Below are 22,388 nucleotides of genomic sequence, written 5' to 3' on the forward strand. Positions count from 1 at the left end.
CTCACAGCTAAATAAATTAATAAAAATACACAAAAATGTTAATATTGTTTGTTCCAGTTCATCACTTGGTTTGTTTGCATAGGACTGACAAGGCTTTTCTTTTTTTTCTGCTTTTAATTTCACTGGATTATGTGTCTTTTTGCACTGTTTTTCCACATAATGCAATACGAATCCTTTCGATGTTACCTTACTTAAGAGTCATAATATCAATACTAAACCCACTCCACACATGCACACTTATTCAGGTCTAAAATCATTTTAGAAAGAAAAACACTTGGGTTGCAGAAAAAATTTATTAAACTTCATAACAGCATATTTTTTAAACTATGGAGTGTAGTATTGGAATGACACATAAGCAGCTGATTAATAGGTAAATCTAAAGCAAAGTGCAAAGAAAGAAAAAGAGCAGAATACGTAATATGGCATCAAGTATTTGGCTATTTCACCAGTGGACCCAAAACTTGAGTATTAAATGCATAACAAGATGCAAAGACACTTGTCAAGAGTGCCAGGAGGCAGCTGTTTTCAAGCTGGACCTGTCAGCTTGACTTAAGACAGAAGAAATCTATATATTTGGAACACTTGTCACGCCGGAACTGAATGAATTCCTGAGCATAATCTAACAACCAACAACACTTTCAAGTCTTCTAGTTACTCTTGAAAAAAACTACACAATTTATGTAAACAAAATCACTCGATTTTCTTAATCAACGGTATGCATTAGGAAGCTGTGCGTTAACACTCCTGGTGGTGTTCAGTAGAACGTGTTTAAATGACCTTAAGATTTTGTCTACCTGTCCATATAGCCATTTGAACACAGTATGTCAGGTTAATATATGGTCCAAATGAATATTCATAAGCCTAGTCTCTTACACTATTTGTTCACAGATATGTAGCTAATTGTTCTGCTTTGCAAGTGATGCCATCTACCAGATGAAGGGAGAAAAAAAAAAAAAATATATCGGCACTGAGGTGAGAGCACCAACGAGGACGTGTTTCTTTCCACGGAATTCGCGCCATGGTTCATTTCAGAATCCGCTCCTGTTTGAACGCCACAGCCAATTTCCAGGCCTCCACAAAGTGCGAGAGACAGATCTCATCCGGGAAGAACTCCTCCAGGTCGGCTGGGACGTCGCACTCTTTCCTCTCCATGTACGACACTAGCGTGTGTTTCAGACTGCAAGCGAACAAGAAGGGGAAAAAAAAAAAAAAAAACCAATTAAAAAAGCGAGCTCTTCCATTTATTCATTTATCTGACACTTTCCTCCACAGCAACTTACAACGTTAAGCTACTTACAATTTACCCATTTGTACAGCAGGGTAATTTCACTGGAGCAATTTCAGATGAGTAACCTTGCTCAAGGGTACTACAATTGGAGGTGGGATTCAAACCCATGACTTTGGGTCCAAAGGCAGCAGCACTAATCACTACACTACCAGCTCTTCCCTGGCTTTCATTCCCCTTCTTTTTAGTTATTAAACTGGAATAGTGCAGCTCCCTTTCTACATGGCTTCCTGCATCTAGCACTGTTACCTTCCAGATCGTACAGAATGCTCTGGCTTGTCTAAGGAATAAAGTTCCCGACATGATGCGCATCACACCTGTCCTCAGGTCTCTCCACAGGCTTCCCATTGCCGTGTGGATTCGGTTCCAGATTCTCACTCCGACCTGCACATATTCCTACGTGCATATTTAACTCCGCAATACCTGATCACGCCTGCACTCTTGAACACAATTGTACTTTTTCGCTGACGCATTTGCCCACAAAGACTATCTGAACAAAAGGAGCAGCGAAATCAACAAAAATAATAACGGTGTAGAAGCTGCATTCTGCTGCAGAGCTCTCATCACCAACACATCAGAGACAAGTAAAGGAATCTGCTGTCCTGTCACATGTGACCTTACGTCCAGGTGGGCTTGTACGTTTCAGCTGAACGAGGGGTCTTCAGGGCCAGCAGCAGAAACTCGTGGGATTCCAGCAGCCAGACGTCCACAGAGCCCTTGGTGAGAAAGTCTTTCAGCAGCTGCTGATCTGTGCCGCTTAGGGGCTTCTTAAAATCCTCTGGAATCCCTGAAAAAGGGTCCTGCACGCAGGAAAACACTAAGTTATTCCTCTCCCCTCAAATCAAATCATGAAAACAAGGTCTCTTGACAACCAATAACAATAACAAGCAGATCTGATCTCTATATATGTTTTTTTTTTTTTTTTTACCCTCTTAAGGTGCAACATGGTCTCTGATTTGAGTGAAGTGAGGAACTGCCACAGGGCTATGCAGTGCTTCAGGCTGCACCGACTGAGAGCCTGCCAATCGAAGAAAGAGAAACGATACCTTACAAATACTCAGCATCCAGCTACAGGCAGTGGTTATACACAAGTCTATAGAGTCCGACAGTGCACTTGGGTTACACCCCAGAACCAACAGTATAATCCTGGGTTGAGGATACACAGCAACTATTAGAGTCCACCACCTGTGTGATCTTAGTGGAAAGTGTCTAAGGATCTCAGCTGCACTGCAACCACCTTGAAGCTGCAGTTAAACGCAAACTAACGTACCGGTTACGAGAAGACAGCGTGAACAGAATTTAAAAGGGATGGTCTACTATACAGAAATAGAAGACGGATTTTGGAGGAACTGAAGAAACACTGAAATTCAATATTATCTACGGCACACAGACCTTGAGGATGTGTGGGGGTGTCTGGTCTCCCATCTGCAGAACGTCCTGCAGGTATCGAACCAGCTGCATATGGGGCTCTCCCCCCGTCATGGCCAGGAAGCCCAGGGCCACTTCTACAACTGTCAGGGCATCACAGACATCGCTGTACGATGGCAGTTCCCCAGCCAGCGCTGTGAGCACCAGGGAGGTTAAAGGCTCCTAAAACACAAAAGGTTCGGACATCAAATTTGACAGTCAGGTCAAGCCATACAATATGACAGTGTATTCCTTGCTTTGAAAGCACACTCTTACTCAAACAATTATGGGCAAATCGCAAAAAGCGATGATAGAAATTTTCAAGAGATATGACTGAGAGCGAAGGCGTTTAAAGTGGAAAATGTGCAAAAGTTTCCTGTGCGAGAGTGATTTCGGAAAGAGACTTGAAATTCAGCTCCGCTCACTCACCCAGCCAACCTTTCTTTTTATGTCTTTCAAAATGTTTTCATAGTTCCTGTCATGTCTGTTCACCAGTGTTGGGATTCCCTGTAACAAAACCAAATCCCTTGCTGTCAGAAATGACTCCACCTCCTAAAACATGGAATGACAGATATACAAGGTGATTATGACCATCTCCCCCATTACTCACACTCAGGGTGATGAGGGGCTTGCCCTGGAGGAAGCGGGTCAGTATTTTCTGCTGGATCTTGGGCAGGTCGTACTCCATCAGGATCTCCTGGCCGCGCTCCATGCTATACTGGCAGTTGGACAGGACCAGGGGGATCAGGTCACGCTCCAGCTCATAGCGGATCACATGCAGGTCGGTCAGATCCACTGGACTGACAGTGTAGCTGTTGTCACAGGACAAAAGGGTTGTGAGACAAATGCAACATGACCATGTCCACTTTCCTTCAATCTGTGTTCAGTGCAGATCATCTGTAGCCTAGTCACCTGTCTGCCTTTGGCAATAGAGTAAATGCAACCAGGAAATTAGCCTTTTGTGCACCGAGACCTTGAAAAGGTACTTCCCAAAAACAGGGCATGCTGTGGGGCTATTTCCAAATTGACTGAATATCATTTACTTTGAGCTAATAGGCAGGCTGAGGCTGGCGTCGTGTGGGGTCACCCACCTGGTCTCCTCCCCCGTGTGCTTGTTCACTGCGTAGATGAGATCGTTGTGCAGGGCAATGAGGTAGCTGACCAGGGCGGTGGAGCAGAGCCCCTTGCCCTGGCGCTGGGGCAGTAGCACCCGGAGGTCGCTGTGGAAGTCCAAGTCCTCACGGCAAAACTCTGCTGGGATCTTTAACTCACCTAAACGCAAGCACACATACAAGACAACATTGAGATGGAAGTTGGGACCGCTTGTGAGTAAAGACATCCAAACACTGAAAGGATGTATTTGGAGATCCAATGAGAAAAGATGTTCATACAGTTTGTTACCCAAGGTTTACAAATCAACATATACTTGGCTTCATCATGTTGCCCTTCACGGCACACGATACTTTGCAAAGTCTCAAGTGCCTGAGTATGTTTACCATTGGTAGCCAGTGACAGTCTCAGCTGGTTCCATGTTGTCAAGAAAACCCTAATCCTCCCCTCATACCAAGCTATCAGAGCTCCTGCGGGAGGGAAACCAAAGAAAAAGTTAAATTCCTACAGGCTTGGGCTCACGCACACTGAAACGAAAGATATTATCAAACTCTGGCACTGTATTTGACTTTATAAAATGATACCGTGAAGCAGCAGTTCCGTACTTGAAGCCGATTACCTGATTTTTGGTTCCTGACAAAGTCATCGATGGTGAGATATGTCAGATCTGTCACATTCTGGAACTTCTTCACAAGGTCCATTTGCAGTGCCAGAATGTCTGGGAGGAACTTAACCAACCGCAGTTCCGCCTCCTATAATCGACAATTCGAAATCTTCAGCACCAGTCATCAAGCACAAAATGATAAACCAACTTTGAACACAAATGACCCTGCTCGTTCGCCTGTATTACATCTCCACCTCAATCCACAACAAACATGATTAAACTGGTGCAGGGGTTCAATAAGATGGATACGTATCTGACCCCATTGCAATAATATCCCGTATAATCTTCAGATCGTACCATCTTTACATGACAATTTTATTTCCAGCCCCTTCATCAGAAAGATGATTTGCTCACGTCTCGACTGTATTTCTGTCTCACCTTCTGCAGGAATCTCCAGAGTAGAGGTACTGTTTCCTTGCCGTTGTTCTGTTCCACAATGTGAGCCAGGCTCACCAGGGACACCCTCTCCCTGCAGCTCCACACGGCCGGCCCATGAATTAGGCTGTCCTTTGGAAGACTGGCGAGGAAGATCCGGGGATCCCCGAAAATCACCTTCATGATGGGATTTGCAGAGATGCGCGAGTCTGTCCTGATGAGGGTGTTAACTTCCTTTAGCTCGTGCTCCAGGTGCTGCATCGTGTCACAAAAGGAGGGTTTGGAATGTGAACTCAAGAATGTGGATGCTGTTCACCAATGCAGAATTCCATGATTTATTCATGATAGAGAAAAGAAAATGATCCCACTAATTCTTGTCTCAGAATGCAGCATTGCTCCTCTAGTACACAGTTATCTAGTTCTAGAGCTTTTCTGTTCTCACCTTCAGCTGAGGAGTAATGATGTCAGTGGCAACAGCCATCTCCCAACCATTTCTGGCTTCTTTACTTGATAGAGTGTCGTCATAAGGTACAGGCCCTGATGACAGAATTATTCAAGTATTCAAATAACATAGAGCAGATCTGATTAGTGCTAATCATTAGCATCAATTATAAGTTGTTTGCTGTCCAGTGGAGATTGCTTACACTGACTAGGTTGGTATGGCTCCATGAGACGTCTCAGTGTGAGGTGGACAGCACTGATTGTCCCATCGACACCATTCCCCAGGGTTCTGGTCAGATGCTCCACATCCTTCAAGAGGTGGCCCATTAGGAATGTTCTTGGGTCTTGAACTTGAGGTTTGATGATGTTTATGATGTCCTAAGAGAAATGGAATGTGATATTAATGTGGGTGAATAACGTATCACCTAACCTTTTCAAAAACGCACAACCGTAGATATCCATTGCAACACAGAGAAAAATATTTTAGCACCCATCGTTAGTGCTGTTTTAGATTAACAGTAATTCTTAAACGATTAAACAGCAGATGACTTGACTCAAGTTCTGGACTTATACCTGCTGGCGGCCGTTTGCTCCCAACAGCATGGCCATATGGGTCAGGAGCCTCACGATGGTGAAGGGTCCCAGGGACATGCTCTTGGTGTCCAGCATGTCTGGGTTGTCTCTCCTCCTGGGATCTCCAAGAATGTGGCCTGTCTGAGTGCGGTCGCCCCTGTATGATGGCAAGCCCACATCTCAGACTGGTCTGCCACACTACCAACACTATCCATCAGCATAAGCATGAAGGGCAAATATTTAGAACCAGTGCTGTAGAGTAAATGGTGCCTTAGCAGGACCCATGAATCGTCCTCCTTGCCATCTAGCTTTAGGTGGACAAAAATGATGAAACACACTGCCTTCAATAAAAACTGCATTAAAACTTATCTACAGGTAATTTTGAGGCTAGGCAACTAATCCCTGCTGAACTTACTGGATATTAGCAACTCTGAAATTAGCTACAGGGTTGTGGTTTATTCCTCCAATCTCTGCACCGCAGTCCAGACAGCGGCCCACCTCCATCGGCCTACCACACTTGAGATAGAAAAGGACACATGTAAGTGAGATACACCAGTGATACAGCGGGGTAAACATAGGGTAAACATCCACATGGATGAAACTAGGGCTTACCTCACCGATGGTGCAATAGTGACCATTGGGACAAGCTTGTGGAGAGAGAAGAAAAACATCCAAAATAATTAAAAAAAATACATTTTTAAAAAAAAAAAAAAAAAAACTGTAAACTTGATACTCTCAAAGGTTCCAGGCTTATTAGAAAGTCTTCTCTAAGTTTTAGATGTATAACCATGGGGGCTAGTGACTTTAATAGTCTTTCCTACAGTCACACATTTTGTTGACTTCACATCCTTTATACACAATTGCATAAATGGTGAACTAACCAACTAATTCACTGAGGACTGTGTGAGAGACTGATCCATACACATCTGAGTAAAGAGTACTCACAATACCACTGCAACTGCCCCATCACCTGTTGTGCCACAACAAGCATGTCCTCAGGCATGGTGGGTATGAAGGCTCCCTGGACAAAACACCGCAAATTACACATCACAACATGTTCAAGAGCCTGCAAGCAATTTGGTGGTTAAGGAATTGCACTTCTGACTAAAATTTGTAAACTAAAACATTCCAGAACTTGGACGGACATCCTATTCAAGACGCGTTCCTAGATTTCAGCGTAAAGGCTAAATAAAAGGCAAACCATTTTAATTTATCTAATTTAAAACTTTTGCTAAATTATTATCTAAGAAAATATGGACATCACATTGAACGCATGTTGCCCATCCAACTGTACATAAACAAGATTGCTGGTGGAAGGTGGAGGGTTCTGAGGGCTTACCTGCATTTTTGCAGGCTCCTGGGCCAGCATCCTGAGGGGCACAAGCACCCCGTTAATACCACAGTACAACACTGCAGCCAGGTGAATGGTGAGCTCTGTGACTGCATGTCCTCCATCAGGGGCATCTGTTTGTACACTCAGACTCCCAAGCCTGTTGTGCACCAGGTCCATGGCAAAGGCCTTCAGCTCCAGACTGGCAAGGAGCCTGGAGGTCTGGATGAATGCTTCTAGAGCCTTGCATTGCTGAGAGGGGGAAAAGATATGGTTCAATGCAGTTATATGTTATGGTTAGTATGCATACATACATACATACATACTAGTACTACTATTACTAATAAAAGCAATAATAGTAACAATAACTACAATGACATGTTCACCAAGTGAATGTGCCATTACTTGTGGTTTGGGGTGGAGAGTGGGATTGGCTGCTTTGTAGAGACAAGTGACTTCTCTGAAGAGTGCCAGGAGCAGGTATAGAATTCTCTTTCCTGGGGAGCATTTACATTTCTGCAGGAAACAGGAGAAGCACTAGCTAAAACACACGGATTTCCATAAACCTGCTAGAAGAAGAATCAACAAATTGCAGCTCGGTAGCATTTTAGGAGCGACAGCATCTTTCATACACACCTTTGACAGAAAATGTTATGGACTACGGCTTCTAAAAAAGTCAAAGACCAAGTGAGATACTTACCTCACAGGCCTCATCAATTCCTTCCATTTTGGTTTCAATCACTGCCTTGGCAACGGCCTCACGGACATCCTTGTATTGCTCTCCGTGTACAAGGTACTGGTCCATCTGCCCACTGCCTTCATCCTGGAAAAAACGAGTATGTTAGATTAGACTTCTCTCTGAGCTACTGCACTCGATTGCCACATCTGTAATAAAGAGAGAATCATCCATCAAAACGACTACCTGCAGGTGCAACTCCTCCGGAAACAGCCACTTCAGATCAGGCATCTTAAGCAGCTTGTGAATGAAGTCCACGCCATGCTGGCTGCACACCTTGCGGATCAGGTAGATGCGATACCAGTCATTCCCACTCTTCCCACACAGGTCCTCCACGCTTTCCAGGAAGGGTGCGACCACAGTCTGATCCTCCGCATTTGCTGGCAAAAACATTCCATTTACAGTATAAAATTTACATAAAATAATGAAAAATGTTTCTCAGCTATCATCCTATCCTTGTAATTTTTTAATTTTGCAAACATGTTTCTTCAATAAATACACGACACTGTTCCAAATAAGGGGGGCGTGGTGGTGCAGCGGATTTAACCGGGGACTGCTCTCTGGCGGGTCAGGGGTTCGAGTCCTGCTTGGGGTGCCCTGCGGCGGACTGGCGTACCGTCCAGGGTGGGTCCCCTCCCCCTCGAGCCTTAGCCCTGTGTTGGTGGGTTAGGCTCTGGTTTGCCGCGACCCTGCTTGAGCCAAGCAGTTTCAGACAGTGTGTGTGTGTGTGTGTGTTTCAAATGATCCAAAATGAAAAATGCTAAATTTTTGTTTTATGAAGTTTAGTGAACAAAACACCGTTCCACAGCTGTGTAAAATGTCACCATAAACATATTTGCTCAGTTGTATTTCTCCCCTCAAACACTTTGTCACAAAGCACATTTCACATAGATCTGCCAACAGCCTATATATTATATGTCTTATTACCCGAGCCAGTGACCTTGTCCACCAGAAGCTGTGTTGCCAAATCCAGCGAAAGCCGCACCCTGGCAATCTGTTGCAGGTACTCAATGGTCGCTGTGGCTGGAGAACTGCACTCTATGAAGTGGCACAGGAAGCCCCTCTCATCTTGGAGATGAACCTGCTGCTCTGTGGTCGTTTGACGCTGTATTCTCTCAAACATGGAGTCCTGGGAAAAGACGGGGTGAGGAGAGGGAGAGGAGCTGGTGAGTGGGGATAAATAGGGATGCAAGGCTACAACATCACTGCATAGAGAGGAAAGCTGAGCAAATTAAACAAGTAAAAAGCAGAAGAGCAACATGCGGGTGATGAATGTATGGTACCTCAAGGCAATTTATGTAAAGACAGTAAAGCTCAGTTTTGTCCTTTTCTTCCAAAATGTTGCTCTGTTCAATCCCAGCCAGATGCCTCTGCAAGTAGTCTTTCACATTCTCAAAGCTTTAAGACACAAGAACACATCTTTATTTCAATACATGTGGCCCAAAACTCACATTTTTCATCTCACCACAAGATTCCATCATCAACAGAATAGCAGCGAAAGACAAAAAGCATGGGTTCCTAGGGAAGGTGGTGGCGTAGCGGTAAGAGCTGCCACCTTGAAGGACATGGTTTGAATCCCACCTCCTGTATCCTTGAGCAAGGTTTTGAACATTGTTTCGCAACGATAAGACCTGAGGAGGCCAGCCAGCTATGATACCAGCACCCAATGCTGACAGAAGCTCATGACTGCCTGCTGTGGTGGATGAGATGTGCTTATGTGAACTGGGACATCAAGTAACACAAGTTAACACTCAGCTACAGTGTTATTATTGGCTGTAAATTGTATTTTCAAATCTAGAATTTCCAAGAGGGATGGGCAGCCACTGGCACTTGTTCCGCAAGGTTTTTATTTCCCCTCCCTCACCTTCCAGGTGGGAATTTTTTGTTTTTTTCTTCTTCTATATGGCAAGTAGGCATACTTACAGCTTTAATAACTGCACTGATATTGCAGTAATTTAATATATAGCCAACTATCCGCCGCTTTGTCTTATGCCTTTGTTCAGCACTCTGTGTCACTGCGTGAGAAGAGCGCTCTATAAAAAACTGAATTGAAGGTACTGACCTTAAATTTCTCCAGTGAAAAATAGAAGTGAAAATTAAAAATGAATAATTTAGCAATATGACTTGCTTTGGAGAAAAGTTAAATGAATAAAAGTAAATTAGGGTCACATTATTAAATAAAAAAAAAAAAAAAATATAAAGGAAAAAAAATGTAGTGTTACAACACTGATATTGAGAAATAAGGATAAAAAATTCTGCAAAATTCAACAGCTATAAAGGAGTGATATCTAAACAAGGAAGAGGTTTGGACTGCCCAATATTGGGCAACAACAACTGAGACACCTGTAAAGAAGAATTCCCAGCATATGTTTTTTTTTTAATCCATATTAATTTTTATTATTATTATTATTTTTATTTTTTATAGAGCACTCTTCTCACGTAGTGACACAGAGCGCTTTAACACAGGCATACAGCAAGAAAAATTGATACAAACAAAGAAGGCAGTCAACTAATGACTGCCATAATGAAGAACTTATTATAGAGCTTTCCCACACTTATCCAAAATATTTGTCAAATTTTAATCCCACACAGGAGTACTCACCTGTACTTGAGAAGGAGTTTGAGGACCACTGAGCGCACCACCGGATTTTTGTCTGCAGCGTCATCAAAAGGTGAGAGAGCTTTGGTCAGCAGAAGCCGGCGTTCTGTTGAGGGAGAAAGAGAATGTGAAACCAAATCACTCTGCCACTGGACTCACCTGTAAGCAACTTTGTTTTCATAAACAAAAAAAATTTATATATTTTAAATATGGGGGCGCAGTGGGTTGGACCACGGTCCTGCTTTCCAGTGGGTCTGGGGTTCGAGTCCCGCTTGGGGTGCATTGCGACAGACTGGCGTCCCGTCCTGGGTGTGTCCCCTCCCCATCCGGCCTTACGTCCTGTGTTACCAGGTAGGCTCCGGTACCCCGTGACCCCGTATGGGCCAAGCGGTTCTGAAAATGTGTGTGTGTGTGCATTTTAAATATTTTCTAAAGAAAATTACACAAGCCAAATCGAAATACCAACATTCCTATGCAACTCTGACAAAAAAAAGAAAAAAAACACTGCAAAGCTCTTTATGTTTGACAATATTTATATAAAACACGGAAACCCCTGACAAAAATAAGAGTATTTGTCACAAAAACGCACTACTTCTGTGACTGCAGATTCATGCTGTTGGGTTGAGAGCCAACAAGAACATAATGAGTGTAAGGAGAGGACACCTGCTGACACTGCTTGCACAATGGCCTTGGGAAGGATGAATGCGTTTTGTGTAATTCAAAACTCACTTCGTACTAAGGGGATGACAGTGTTTACTTCCACCGTGAGGAAGGAGAGCAAATGTAGGATGATGTCATGGGAGGGAGGAGTGTTCTCCTTGAAGCATACGGTGGACACCAGGTCAATGAAAAAGGCATTGCATTGCTTTCTGAACTGGGCATTCAGATTGATGAGAACTCTGCCACAAGGAGAAAAGAGAATAATAAAATGTTAAAAATAAAAACAAAGGATGGGTGAATGGATTTCGCACAGAGAACTAAAATACCTGGATGTTTTGCTCCAACCTTTATATAGGAATATAGCTAATTGTTTGACGCATATAAACAAGAATCCAATCTGTGTTTTTCAACAAGAGTCCATGGGAGGAATGATCATAGTCACAATTTTGAAAAAATATAGCTATCCCCCTTACCCTATTGATCATTTGTTCTAGTTTCTTCGTAAAAGGGTCTCCCAGTGAAAAGCGGTCATAGTCGTACATTATGCAGCAAAGTAAAAAAGCCCCTTCCGAAAGAACAAATGTAGTACAATGTTCCCCACTGAAAAACTATCAAGATCCAAGTTGCTTCGGCTCATCGATTTTACGTGACATGAACTGACCAACTGTTTACTTCTGTTGTTTACTGTCCAAAATGGGAGCATAGAGAACACCACAGCTCACTGACCGAAGAAACGTAAATTTAAAGGAAAGAATAGGGTTAGAAGTAGACAAATTCGTAAGCTTTAAGAACATTCTGCTGGCAAAGACTGCAAATGCAGAAGACTTCAGTGTTTTTTCCGGGACCTCAGAAGAAGAAAGAGCAGTGTTAGTGAAGCACCTGAACAAGATGAAGACAAAAGTTGAACAAGACAATCTTATTGCCGTTTGTTTCAAGAACGTAAACAGATGTCATCTGAGAGCAGGATCCCAGGTTTCTGCCAAATGAATATTCTTATGACTATCATGTTTATGCCAAGAGAAATTAACATTGTTCATTAACACTGAAATGAGCGTTAAGGTGCCAGTATGTGCAAGAGTTCATCTCCATCTTCAGGATCTCCAGTCAAAGACAGATCACACTCCAGACAGTCGTGACCACTACAGGTACAGTACTTCTCCTACTAGTTGACATACATTTTTAGATCTGCTACCTTTAACAAATCTTGTATTTTCTTCTCTTTTCTAAAGAGACTGTGTTTCAACAACATCTACTCTGTACCATCGGTTTCCAACTTGGGCTATGCATAACACTTGAGAGTCCAGGGTGTTCGCGATGCAAGAGCACTTTAACAGATTTCTACAACTATATTATATTTTGCTAAACACATCATATTTCTCAAGTGCAGGTATGACTATTGTGAAAGAAATTTCCTCTTTCCTGTTCAGCCATAGGAGACACTGAAAGAAATACGCACAGACACACAAAGAATTTTCACGACAACATCGGCCGATGGGCGAGCCCAAGAAATTGGGTGTCTCCTTGATCAGTTTCTTGCTGCTCTTTTTATTCATGTAATCATTTACATATTCATTAATGGGCGTTTACCTGGTATTTTCCAAACTCAGCTCTGTTTTACACATGTGCTCCTTCACCTAGTTTTATGCCATTTCTTGTCTTCCTCTTTTCACATGTCACAACTAGAACTTTTCTCCCCTCAGTGTTGCCTTGACCTTAATCTCTCGTGCATGCAAAAAAGTACTCTTCTGAACATTTGTAGGTTTAAACATGCGTCAACACACTTTGTTTTGCAATCTATATTACATATTTTCTGCAAGCACAGGATATATCTTTGCAGCCAATGGTCACAACAACCCATTTACTCAATCGTTGCATAGTCTCTATCCTACTAATGCCTTTAAGTTTAATGCACTTAGTTTAACTCCACACTATGCAAATGGGCAATTTTGTCTAAAGGGTCAATGGTCGCAAAATAGGTTAGGTTAGCCTACCACAGCAGCTCTGTACACTTGATAGCCTACCCTGTTATAAATTATGCCTAGCCAGTGTTACTTATTCATGCATTTATAATAATAAAGGGCAGGTTCTGAAAAAGTCAATTTTTCAGTCACACATAGAAAAAAGGGAAAAACGATCCATGTCCAGATTGTATAACTTTTAAAATCATCTCCAATACCACAATTACTGACTAAAATGCACTAAAATGCAATACCCTACTGCCAAATATCATGTGTTTGTGTTATCCAATTTTTATGCACTGCAATTATATATTGTTTCAAAGTTAAAAATTCAGTTGTTTTCTCCATATAGACATTTTGTGACCTTGATTGTTCTTCCCATGGACTCTTCAAATAATGTCTCAGGCTGAGAAAATTAAATTAATTACATGACTACATGTACTGACCATCTGTAGCCCCTTACCGTACATCCTCAGACACCGTCAAAGCAAAATCACCAGGGACCTCCTGCTTGCACACTGGGCACATCATCTGACCTGGGACAAGAAACCACTGCTTGATGCACTTCAGGCAGTAGATGTGTTCACAGGGCAGACTAAGGGGATCCTGGGGATCCCCTAAGCAGACTGGGCAGGGCCGAAACCCAAACCTGGAGGGGGAGGAAAAAGCTCATAAACAGCCTGTTCACACCACACTGTTAATGAAGATCTTCAGAAACCATGGTTGCAATGAAAGAGCAGTGAAAATGGAGTTTACCTGAAAATCTGTTCACTTGCTCCATCCTTACAAGCCTTGAGTACTTCAATCACTTTCTCAAAAGTTACCTTTGCCTTCAAGTCGGAGTTCTGCTGTAAAACCTAAAGAATTTCCAAAAGCAATGCATTAGGAATGCATTTCCTTCTTTATTGCAGAATCTTCAGGCAGTTTGGTTATGCCAAGAAAAGACACATCCATCTAATTAATATAGAGGGCTTGGTACTTCCCTCAAAAAGAAGTCAAACATTTTCTGTACTCAATTTTTCCTTTATCTCATCATTTCTCTTATTTTCTTTTTAGTGCAGATTTTATTTTTTGTTTTACTGTATAAAAACAGCATTTTTATTGTAAAGTGGTCTAAGAATCTGCTCTTCAAAGATGCAATTTTTTTTAAAGTTTATTATTAAAACATTAACATTTTGATAACAAAGAGGCCATTCTATTTGCTGCATGCATTTTAAGCTGTGAACAGAGAACTAAAAAGACAAATGGAGGGGCCAAAAGGCAGCCACTCACCTGGCCCAGTCTTTGCGTGTGCTCCAGTACTACTGGTTGCAGCTTCGTCTCCAACTGCTCAATCCCCAGCAGCATGTGCTCCACAAACAGAGACAGAGAAAATATGCGATTCCAGCAGCTCCTACCAGTAGGCAAAAAAAAAAAAAAAAAACAAACAAATGCAAAGAAAAAAGTTTTTTCTTTAAGAAAAAAAAATACCACTGGGGAAATGTACAGATTTCATTTTTAGCTTGTCCGCAGACTGGATCGAAGAAAACTGTCCGCCCCAGCTCACCGGACAAGACGGGTCATCTCCTGGCTCCTCTCCCCGCAGCGTGCCAGATTCTCCTCAGAGCAGACCAGCTCGATGGGCACTTGAAGCCTCTTCACCCGTCTCAGCCAGTCTAACCGCTGCCTGTCTGTGTTCAATTCCAGTGGTTCCAGGTACTCCACACTGGCCAAGGCAGCATATACATCCAAAATCTAACCAAAGAAGCAGGAAGGGTAAACATCTGGGGGTCCACACAAGTTCCAAAAGTACAAAAAAACCTCTCATGGCATACTAAATCACAGAAAGCAGAATATAAAAGATTCTGATAATGATTCTAATGAGTGGTAAAAATAAATGTTTTGAGCTCTCTGTGCTTTCAGTTGGTGGAAATTAAACTGACACAACTAAATCAGAAGCATGGTAGCTAGACCTGCTACACTGTAAAGACACAGACTTGAACCCTAGCTCCTGCTCTAGTAGCCTTCAGGAAAAATTTCCAATCTATATAAATGGGTAAATCCTTTTAGGTAGCGTCACATCATATGTCACTTGGAGAAAAGTGTCAGCTGAATAAATAAATGTAAACAGAAGTTGCCAGGCAAGAGCCTGGAGAATAAAAGTAAGGCTTCTTTTGCTGTAAGATTAACAGTACGAATTGTCAAAGCAAACAAAAACACATGCACTTCTGCGGAACAAGTTGCTTTACAATAGTGTTTCTGCTGATAACACAGCACCATCCTCACGTAAGCCATCAAACCTATTCAAAACCATGAAAGGAAGCTACTCTTACATTAAAAAAAATAAATAAATAAATAAATAAATAAATAAATAAATAAAATAAAATAAAATAAAAAAAATAAAGAGGGACAGGGATGTCTGCACTGCAAGAGCAATGAAACAAGTGGTCAGCTGCAGTTTTCAAAAAATGGTCAGCTTGAGTTTGAGGAACGCTCACCAGTTCATCCCCTACTGTGATATGCTGGTTCCTCAGAAGAGCCTGGGTCATTTGAGGCTCAATAGTCAACATCCTGGAGAAGTTCTGCAGGCGGTTCTTGAATTCCTCATATGCAGCATGAACCCAGGGCAGGGTAGGAGCCTTGTCGCCATCTACTTCAAGTCGGCCTCTCAACTCATTGACACAGCAAGCCAATGCTCTACAGAGCAGCTGAAAATAATGTGTTTTAAAAAAAAAAAAAATGTTTTCCATTCAGGCATATTGTGACAACCCTTCAGTCAGTAAGTAACATACAGCATGTTACTTAAAAACTTGCAAAGAGATTTGTCAGTACAGAAAAATGTTACACGTTCTCCTTCCCTGTATATGGAAAAATGTAATACGTTTCATGTCAGTCTGCCATCTATATTAGAAATTACGAAGGCAAAGTAAGGGATACTTCAGGTAAAAGTATCACGGGAATTCGGAATTCAGAGCAGACTCAGGCTCTTGGGATTTATCAAAACAATTGATTTTGTGATCAGGTAGAATATACTTGCAAAGCTTCATCTAGACAGAAACAAGTTTAGATGCAGTGCTCCGTTTCTAATGATGAGGCTTATGTCTTTTGTTCCACTAAACTGGTTTTCATGGTTTAAACTAGTACATTGCTGAAAGCAAAGGCTGGAGATTCCTACCTGCAATTGTTCTTCTGAAGTTACCTTCATTGTCATAGAGATGTAATCCTGAAGGTATCGTTGGAAAAACTCCCTCTGCATTTCCTTGTCTTTATCCACTATGTACCTACCCAGGGGGGTCTTGGTGAAAAATTCTTCAAACTGTCCCAGGCTCTGGCCTTGATATCAAGAAAGACACTGTAAAATGCTTCTGAAATGGAGAACTGAGAAAACTGTGATGGAACATTTCAGCTTGACTGCCATTACCTTCACGCTGTAGGGCATAAACCCACAGCTCATCCAGATAGTCCTTAATCCTCCAGCTAAAGGGCATATTGCAACCCATGTTCTTGTCTGACATAACATGCCTCTGAACCAGGATTGTTTTTGTCTGGGAACTGTAAAACAAAAGCTCCATAAGTGTACATTTTCAACACAAACTCCTGTTTCACGGAATTCAAGTGAAACATTTTAAAACACCAAGAAACAATGGATGTAACTAATACAGCAATGATGCACTGAAAACTTTGGAAAGATCACTAATACTGATTTTTTTTTTAGCCATCAAAAATGTACAGGTGATGGAAATTAGAATAAGACACAAGATATACTATCCATTACATTTCTTCAGAAATATAGAATCCATAACCACTTCACTGTTACTGGAGCTCAAGACTAAACACATAAGGGATCTTGAATGGCACTTCAGGTCACACACCCCATAAGGGGTGAAGGCCTCTACATGCACATACCTGCTGTCCACATTAGTGTATGGAATGATAAGCAGCTTTTCATTTGTAAAGATGTCCAACCAGAGCCTCTTTACAGCTTCACCAGAGTTCATGTCAAGCAATAGGTCGAGGTTGCAGTCACGGTCAATGACAGAGATCAGCTGGGCTAAAAAGGGGATGAGCACTGCCTGGACTCTCTTCCACAAAGTGTGCCTGCAAACATTAAGACACATGGTTTACCCACAAGCAACTTTTGTGTTGTACTACTACAGAACAAATGTAAATGATCTATATACCAAGTTCCAAACTACAGACATCTCAAACCTGACATTATTGAAGAGTGGCTATTTATCCACTTTCATTACCTAACCACTGTTTAGATTCTTTTTTTATTTGGACCCTCTTAATATAACTCTCCCACCTTTTATCTCCATATCAAAAGCGAACTTAATGATGCTATTGTGGATCTATATTTCCTCCTAACATCTAACAAAAAAAAAAAAAAAAATTAAGTTACATATTCCAAACACTTATTTACATCATCCTTATTAAATGTATATAATTAACAGAAATTTAACTGTAGTCAAGTTTGTCTTAGTTTACAAAACACATAATTCTCCTTCTTCTATATACCTTCAGTGTGGATATGTGTTGAAAGAATAAAAGACATGCAAGCATACATATGACAAGGCACACACCTGAAAGTCCCTCCTTCTTGCAGGGCATCAAAGTTGGACGCCTCCTTGAAAACCCAGTTCTTGAGTAAGAAGGTGTTTTCATCATGCATCCGGAGCAGAGAGTGAAGGCGTTTCTTTGTAATTTTCAAAAATGTAGCTGTACACATTAAAAAAATATTCTTTGGTTATGTTGAAAACACAGACTCTTTATAATATACAGTATACTATGAATGCTGTAATAATTTCAGAAAGGCATTTTCAAAATATTATACAGTGGGCCCTCAACAAATTAAATAATGGAAACAAAGTGTGTTCTTGATCTGTAAGTGAATCCAACCAATCACAGTTAATAAAAGCTTCATAATAGAGACAATCCTTAATTTATTCATGGAATAGGTTTTATAAAAATCTCAGGTAAATCCCTAGTTAGTTTTCTGCAAGACATTTACATTTATTTATTTAGCAGACGCTTTTCTCCAAAGCGACTTCCAATGAACTCTATGTAGTGTTACCAGCTCACACACCTTATTCACCAAGGTGACTAACACTGCTAGATACACTACTTACAATGGGTCACTCATCCAAACATCAGTGGAACACATTCTGTGACTCACACACTATGGGTGAACCTCAACAGCATATCTTTGGACTGTGTGAGGAAACCAGAGCACCCAGAGAAAACCCACACAGATACAGGGAGAAAATGCAAATGCCACACAGACTGAGCGGGGATTGAACCCATGTCCTCTCACACCATCCAGGTGCCGTGAGACAGCAGAGCACTACTCACTGCGCCACCATGCAGCCCTAGACTTTTATTTGTTTATTTATTTTAGATTTTATTTTATTTTCGTCCACCACATGTCCTATATGGGGCTGCTCTGTTACAGAGTCTGTACTGGAAACAGGTTCTGAGGCAGGGAACACCATGGACAGGGCACTTCTGCATTGCAGGACTTCTAATCTCTCTACATTTTATCAACATGAATCAACATTTGTAATACAGAATGGTCACATTAGACTTGCTTTATTATCAATGAAAGTGTAAAAAGATGTATTTAAATAGGTCCTGTAAAAATCGGTAAAATAAGAAAACATGCTGTAAAAATTAACATTATTAAGTTCAAGCTACCTTAAAATTAAAAAAAAAAAAAAAAAAAAAAAAAAAAAAAAGTGACTGAAAATTAAAAGATGTTTCCACAAATTGTTTTTTAAAGCTACATGTTGAATGATTTAACCCATAAATGCATGCAATGTTCATTATCTTATCACTGACCACTACCACCACACACAACTTTAAATACTGTGGTAGCCAGTGGCATTAATACAGTTTGATATTCAGTCCCTACTGTCTGGGTGCGTTTTATTGCTAACTATGCCTGGATGTGAAATGTAGCTGACATTCAATCTGCAACAAATTTCTGAAGTTATGACAACAGAAGACGACAATTAAAAATAAATGTAAATCTGTTTGCAGCGTCAGAAACGAGGACCCACTGTAAATGTACTTGTTTAGCAAGTGCTTTCAAATTTCACTATTTACGTAGCTCCATATGTCATTTATATTTTGATTTGAATAGAAGCACAGCTTAAGGCTGGGGAAAACTAGGAAAGAGCAACACATATGAACACACAAGCACCTTTCAGGTTGTCGTTGTCACAAAGCAGGGTGAGCAGGATCTCGACTCTCCTGGTGCTGCGGGTCCCATCATCTACTTGGTCCCTGAGCATCCCCACAGCACTTTGCACAGAGCTGCGTACCAGTGTAGTAGTGTCCAGCACAGCCTCCAAGCCCCTCTACAAGAACACAGTAAAGACATTGCCTACTGGATTATATTCAATGTTTTTTTTTTTTTTTTTTTACAGAGCTATTATAAATAGTCCTGTTTGTCCCTTACCATGTGTTCCATATGTACCCTTGTTCCCATCTGCTGTGTCTCTGTGTGCATTTCTTGTGGAGTTTCAGTCTGTTCCAGACCCATGTCTTGCATGGTTTCAGTCTGCTCCGCCTCTCTGTAAATGTCTTCCATGGTCTCAGTCTGCTCCGCCTCTCTGTAAATGTCTTCCATGGTATCAGTCTGTTCCGCATTTGCATACATGTCTTCAAAAGTTTCAGCCTGTTCTTCCTCCATGTTCATGGGTTCTGTAGTCTGACTCTGTTCGTTCTTCAAGTGTGAGTCTTCTACCTCAATTGCTATGAAAAGCATAAATTTTACAGTTTAAGGTTTTGGATAAATTTCACTGAATAGCAGGGCCGCTGTCCTAATGACGGCATACCTATGATTCCCCTTCCACATATCGACATTCGGAGCAATTGCAAGTTTGGCAATCATATTAATTTATCACAATAGAAGATTTTTGTGATAATCGCAATTATGTGTGAACAACTGGGAATTACAGCAAAAGTAATTAAAATTACAAAAATGCCAAAAAATATCTTAAATCGGAACTTCTGGATGAAAGCTTGACCCACAAGTAAACATATAAATGACTTGACCGTAATTTTTGGGTGTTTATATCTATGGACATATCTAGTTGACATATCGACCCAGATAAATATTATGAATTTGTATTGCATCACATTTAAAAAGTTCAAGAAAAATAACAACTGACATTCAGGCTTATCTGACATCTCCTCAAAAAGCTGGCTGATGGTCAGTCCACTCAAGGCTTTGATGTCTGAGACAATATCTGTGGATTTCCTGAGGTCGTCAATGTGAGCTGATCTCCAGGGGCCTAACATCCAGAGAAAGTGAATTTTGAATACAGATTTTATAGATTTTTTAAAATTCAGTTATTAGTCTTATTCCAACTAAAATCCTCACAAGGAAATCATCAACCACTATATACCTCCATGAAATCCAACATAGGAGGTTCCGCCTCCTATTCTGGGAAGTTTGGTGATGAAGTACACAAACACTCCCTCTCTTCTCTCCTTTTCTCTTGATTTATTAATTTCATTCATGGCAGAGTACCTACAAGGAAGATGAAAATCAGTAAAATTAGTAACATTATTTTTGACCCACTGTAGAAGAAAGAAGACACATGAAGAGTCAGGCTAAGGACACAGCTTACTTTGCAGATCCAATGAGGTTTGTGCTCAATGAACCTTCATCAAATTCTGTTTGAATGATAAGAATTTTGTCTCCATGCCCAGAGTCCAGAAAATTCCTGTATTTTAAATAAAAAAAAAAAAATAAATAAAATAAATAATTGTAAGTAACTTAATTTACATTGTATGTATTTCGCAAGTTCTTTCTGCAAAAAGTACACTCTACAAGAAACAGAGGGCTTACAATTACTGAAGTATAGCCTGCTTGTTACACAGTATAAAACAATATAGCATAGCAGGACTTTCTATCACCTTTCATCTTTTACTGTTTTCTAATTTTGCTTGTTTCTTCTGTATTTCTTAAGCAGCACAGTGGCACAGCAGGGGCCTCACATCTCCAGTACCGCTGGTTTCAGATGTGGGTTCCAGTGGCCCAGCTTGTGAATCCAAGTGTTCACATGCTGTCCAGGTAAACTGGTGATTATGAATTGCCCTTAAGTGTGTGACTGTGGGAGCGAGTGTGTGATAGCACAGCATAGAGGTATACACTGACTTGCGACCTACACTTATAGGATCAGCTCTACGTAACCACAGCCATGCTTTGACAAGAGGTTATTAATGATGGATTATGTTCTTTCACTGTTGTAATTTTTGAATGCCGAAATTTACTGTAAATTTCTGATTTTGAGAATCAATCCATGTATCCTTATCCTTTATTGCACAGTGCTTAGACAAGCTTTTAAAGAACACTATCTAATAAGGGAATTCTCAAAATGCAATTGCTGTAATCACCTGCACCCCTTCTCTGCTGAGCAGGTAGATAAATGAATTGGAAATTAAATTACAAATCATGCAAACTTATGAGTTATGATGTTCCCTTTTATGAGAATTCTAAGTATTTCATCACTTGAAGTTTTAATCTAAGTAAGGCTTCCTTTTGCCTTTCAACATCTGTGAGCACTTTTTTGTCACAAGATTTCTGAGAGATTTTTGGGAGCAAGAATACAACTACAAGGCAAATGAGGTGGGAGGGGGAAGCCATGCCACGCTTGCCTTGTGTGGTGCTCGTATTTTGAAACGAAATATGAACAGGTGTTTCTTGAAAGAGCTGACAGCTTATCGTGCAAGTTTTACCTACAAATGACACGTACTTTAAAGTCCAAGTTCTCGCAATATGAGCAATCGTTATGCAAGGCAAGACCATAGTCACTTTAAAATGAAGCACATACAGTACGTACAATAATTTTTAAATGTGAACAAACCTGATTTTTTTAAGAAAAGAGTGTTCTGTGTCAAACTGTTGCAGTGAGAGCAGTTCAACATTGCCAACTATCTTCTGGAGCTGTTCTACATCAGAGGCTGTCAAAAGCCTTGAGAATGTTGTGACCTTAAAAAAATAATTTGAGGAAGAACAAAAAAAAAAAAAAAAAAAACATTTATTACGACATCATCCAACAGTAACCTAAAAGGCATATGTGCCTTAACTGAGGTTTGTTTATTCATTTATCTGACACTTTCTCCAAAGCGACTAACAATGTTAAGCTATTTACAAATATTTACCCATTTATACAGTTGGGTGATTTTATTGGAGCAATTTAGGGTAAGTACCTTGCTCAAGGGTACTACAGCGGTAGATGAGGTTCAATCATTAACCTTT

At 40.9% G+C, this 22,388-nt stretch overlaps 1 protein-coding gene across 1 annotated transcript in view; it reads right to left on the minus strand.

Annotated features, from left to right (window-relative positions):
- Nucleotides 1-284: 284 nt before the first annotated feature.
- Nucleotides 285-22,388, minus strand: part of LOC108940791 (E3 ubiquitin-protein ligase rnf213-alpha-like) — a 46,275-nt gene continuing 24,171 nt past the window's right edge. Inside the window, 39 exon segments of the mRNA XM_029250258.1 lie at nt 285-1,177; nt 1,907-2,085; nt 2,214-2,303; nt 2,678-2,875; nt 3,122-3,199; nt 3,303-3,504; nt 3,784-3,964; nt 4,189-4,272; nt 4,422-4,554; nt 4,845-5,096; nt 5,284-5,378; nt 5,486-5,660; nt 5,856-6,012; nt 6,271-6,371; nt 6,468-6,502; nt 6,801-6,876; nt 7,195-7,437; nt 7,591-7,701; nt 7,886-8,008; nt 8,108-8,301; nt 8,849-9,050; nt 9,205-9,319; nt 10,524-10,626; nt 11,250-11,419; nt 13,602-13,787; nt 13,895-13,995; nt 14,411-14,531; nt 14,685-14,872; nt 15,616-15,825; nt 16,293-16,450; nt 16,539-16,669; nt 17,024-17,215; nt 17,701-17,836; nt 19,320-19,476; nt 19,578-19,873; nt 20,293-20,415; nt 20,530-20,654; nt 20,755-20,850; nt 21,994-22,118. Of these exon segments, the coding sequence (XP_029106091.1) occupies nt 1,024-1,177; nt 1,907-2,085; nt 2,214-2,303; nt 2,678-2,875; nt 3,122-3,199; nt 3,303-3,504; nt 3,784-3,964; nt 4,189-4,272; nt 4,422-4,554; nt 4,845-5,096; nt 5,284-5,378; nt 5,486-5,660; nt 5,856-6,012; nt 6,271-6,371; nt 6,468-6,502; nt 6,801-6,876; nt 7,195-7,437; nt 7,591-7,701; nt 7,886-8,008; nt 8,108-8,301; nt 8,849-9,050; nt 9,205-9,319; nt 10,524-10,626; nt 11,250-11,419; nt 13,602-13,787; nt 13,895-13,995; nt 14,411-14,531; nt 14,685-14,872; nt 15,616-15,825; nt 16,293-16,450; nt 16,539-16,669; nt 17,024-17,215; nt 17,701-17,836; nt 19,320-19,476; nt 19,578-19,873; nt 20,293-20,415; nt 20,530-20,654; nt 20,755-20,850; nt 21,994-22,118 (5,796 nt within the window). The 3' untranslated portion in view covers nt 285-1,023.

This window comes from Scleropages formosus, chromosome 3 (genome assembly GCF_900964775.1).
Source record: "Scleropages formosus chromosome 3, fSclFor1.1, whole genome shotgun sequence".
Classification (NCBI taxonomy): Eukaryota; Metazoa; Chordata; class Actinopteri; order Osteoglossiformes; family Osteoglossidae; genus Scleropages; species Scleropages formosus.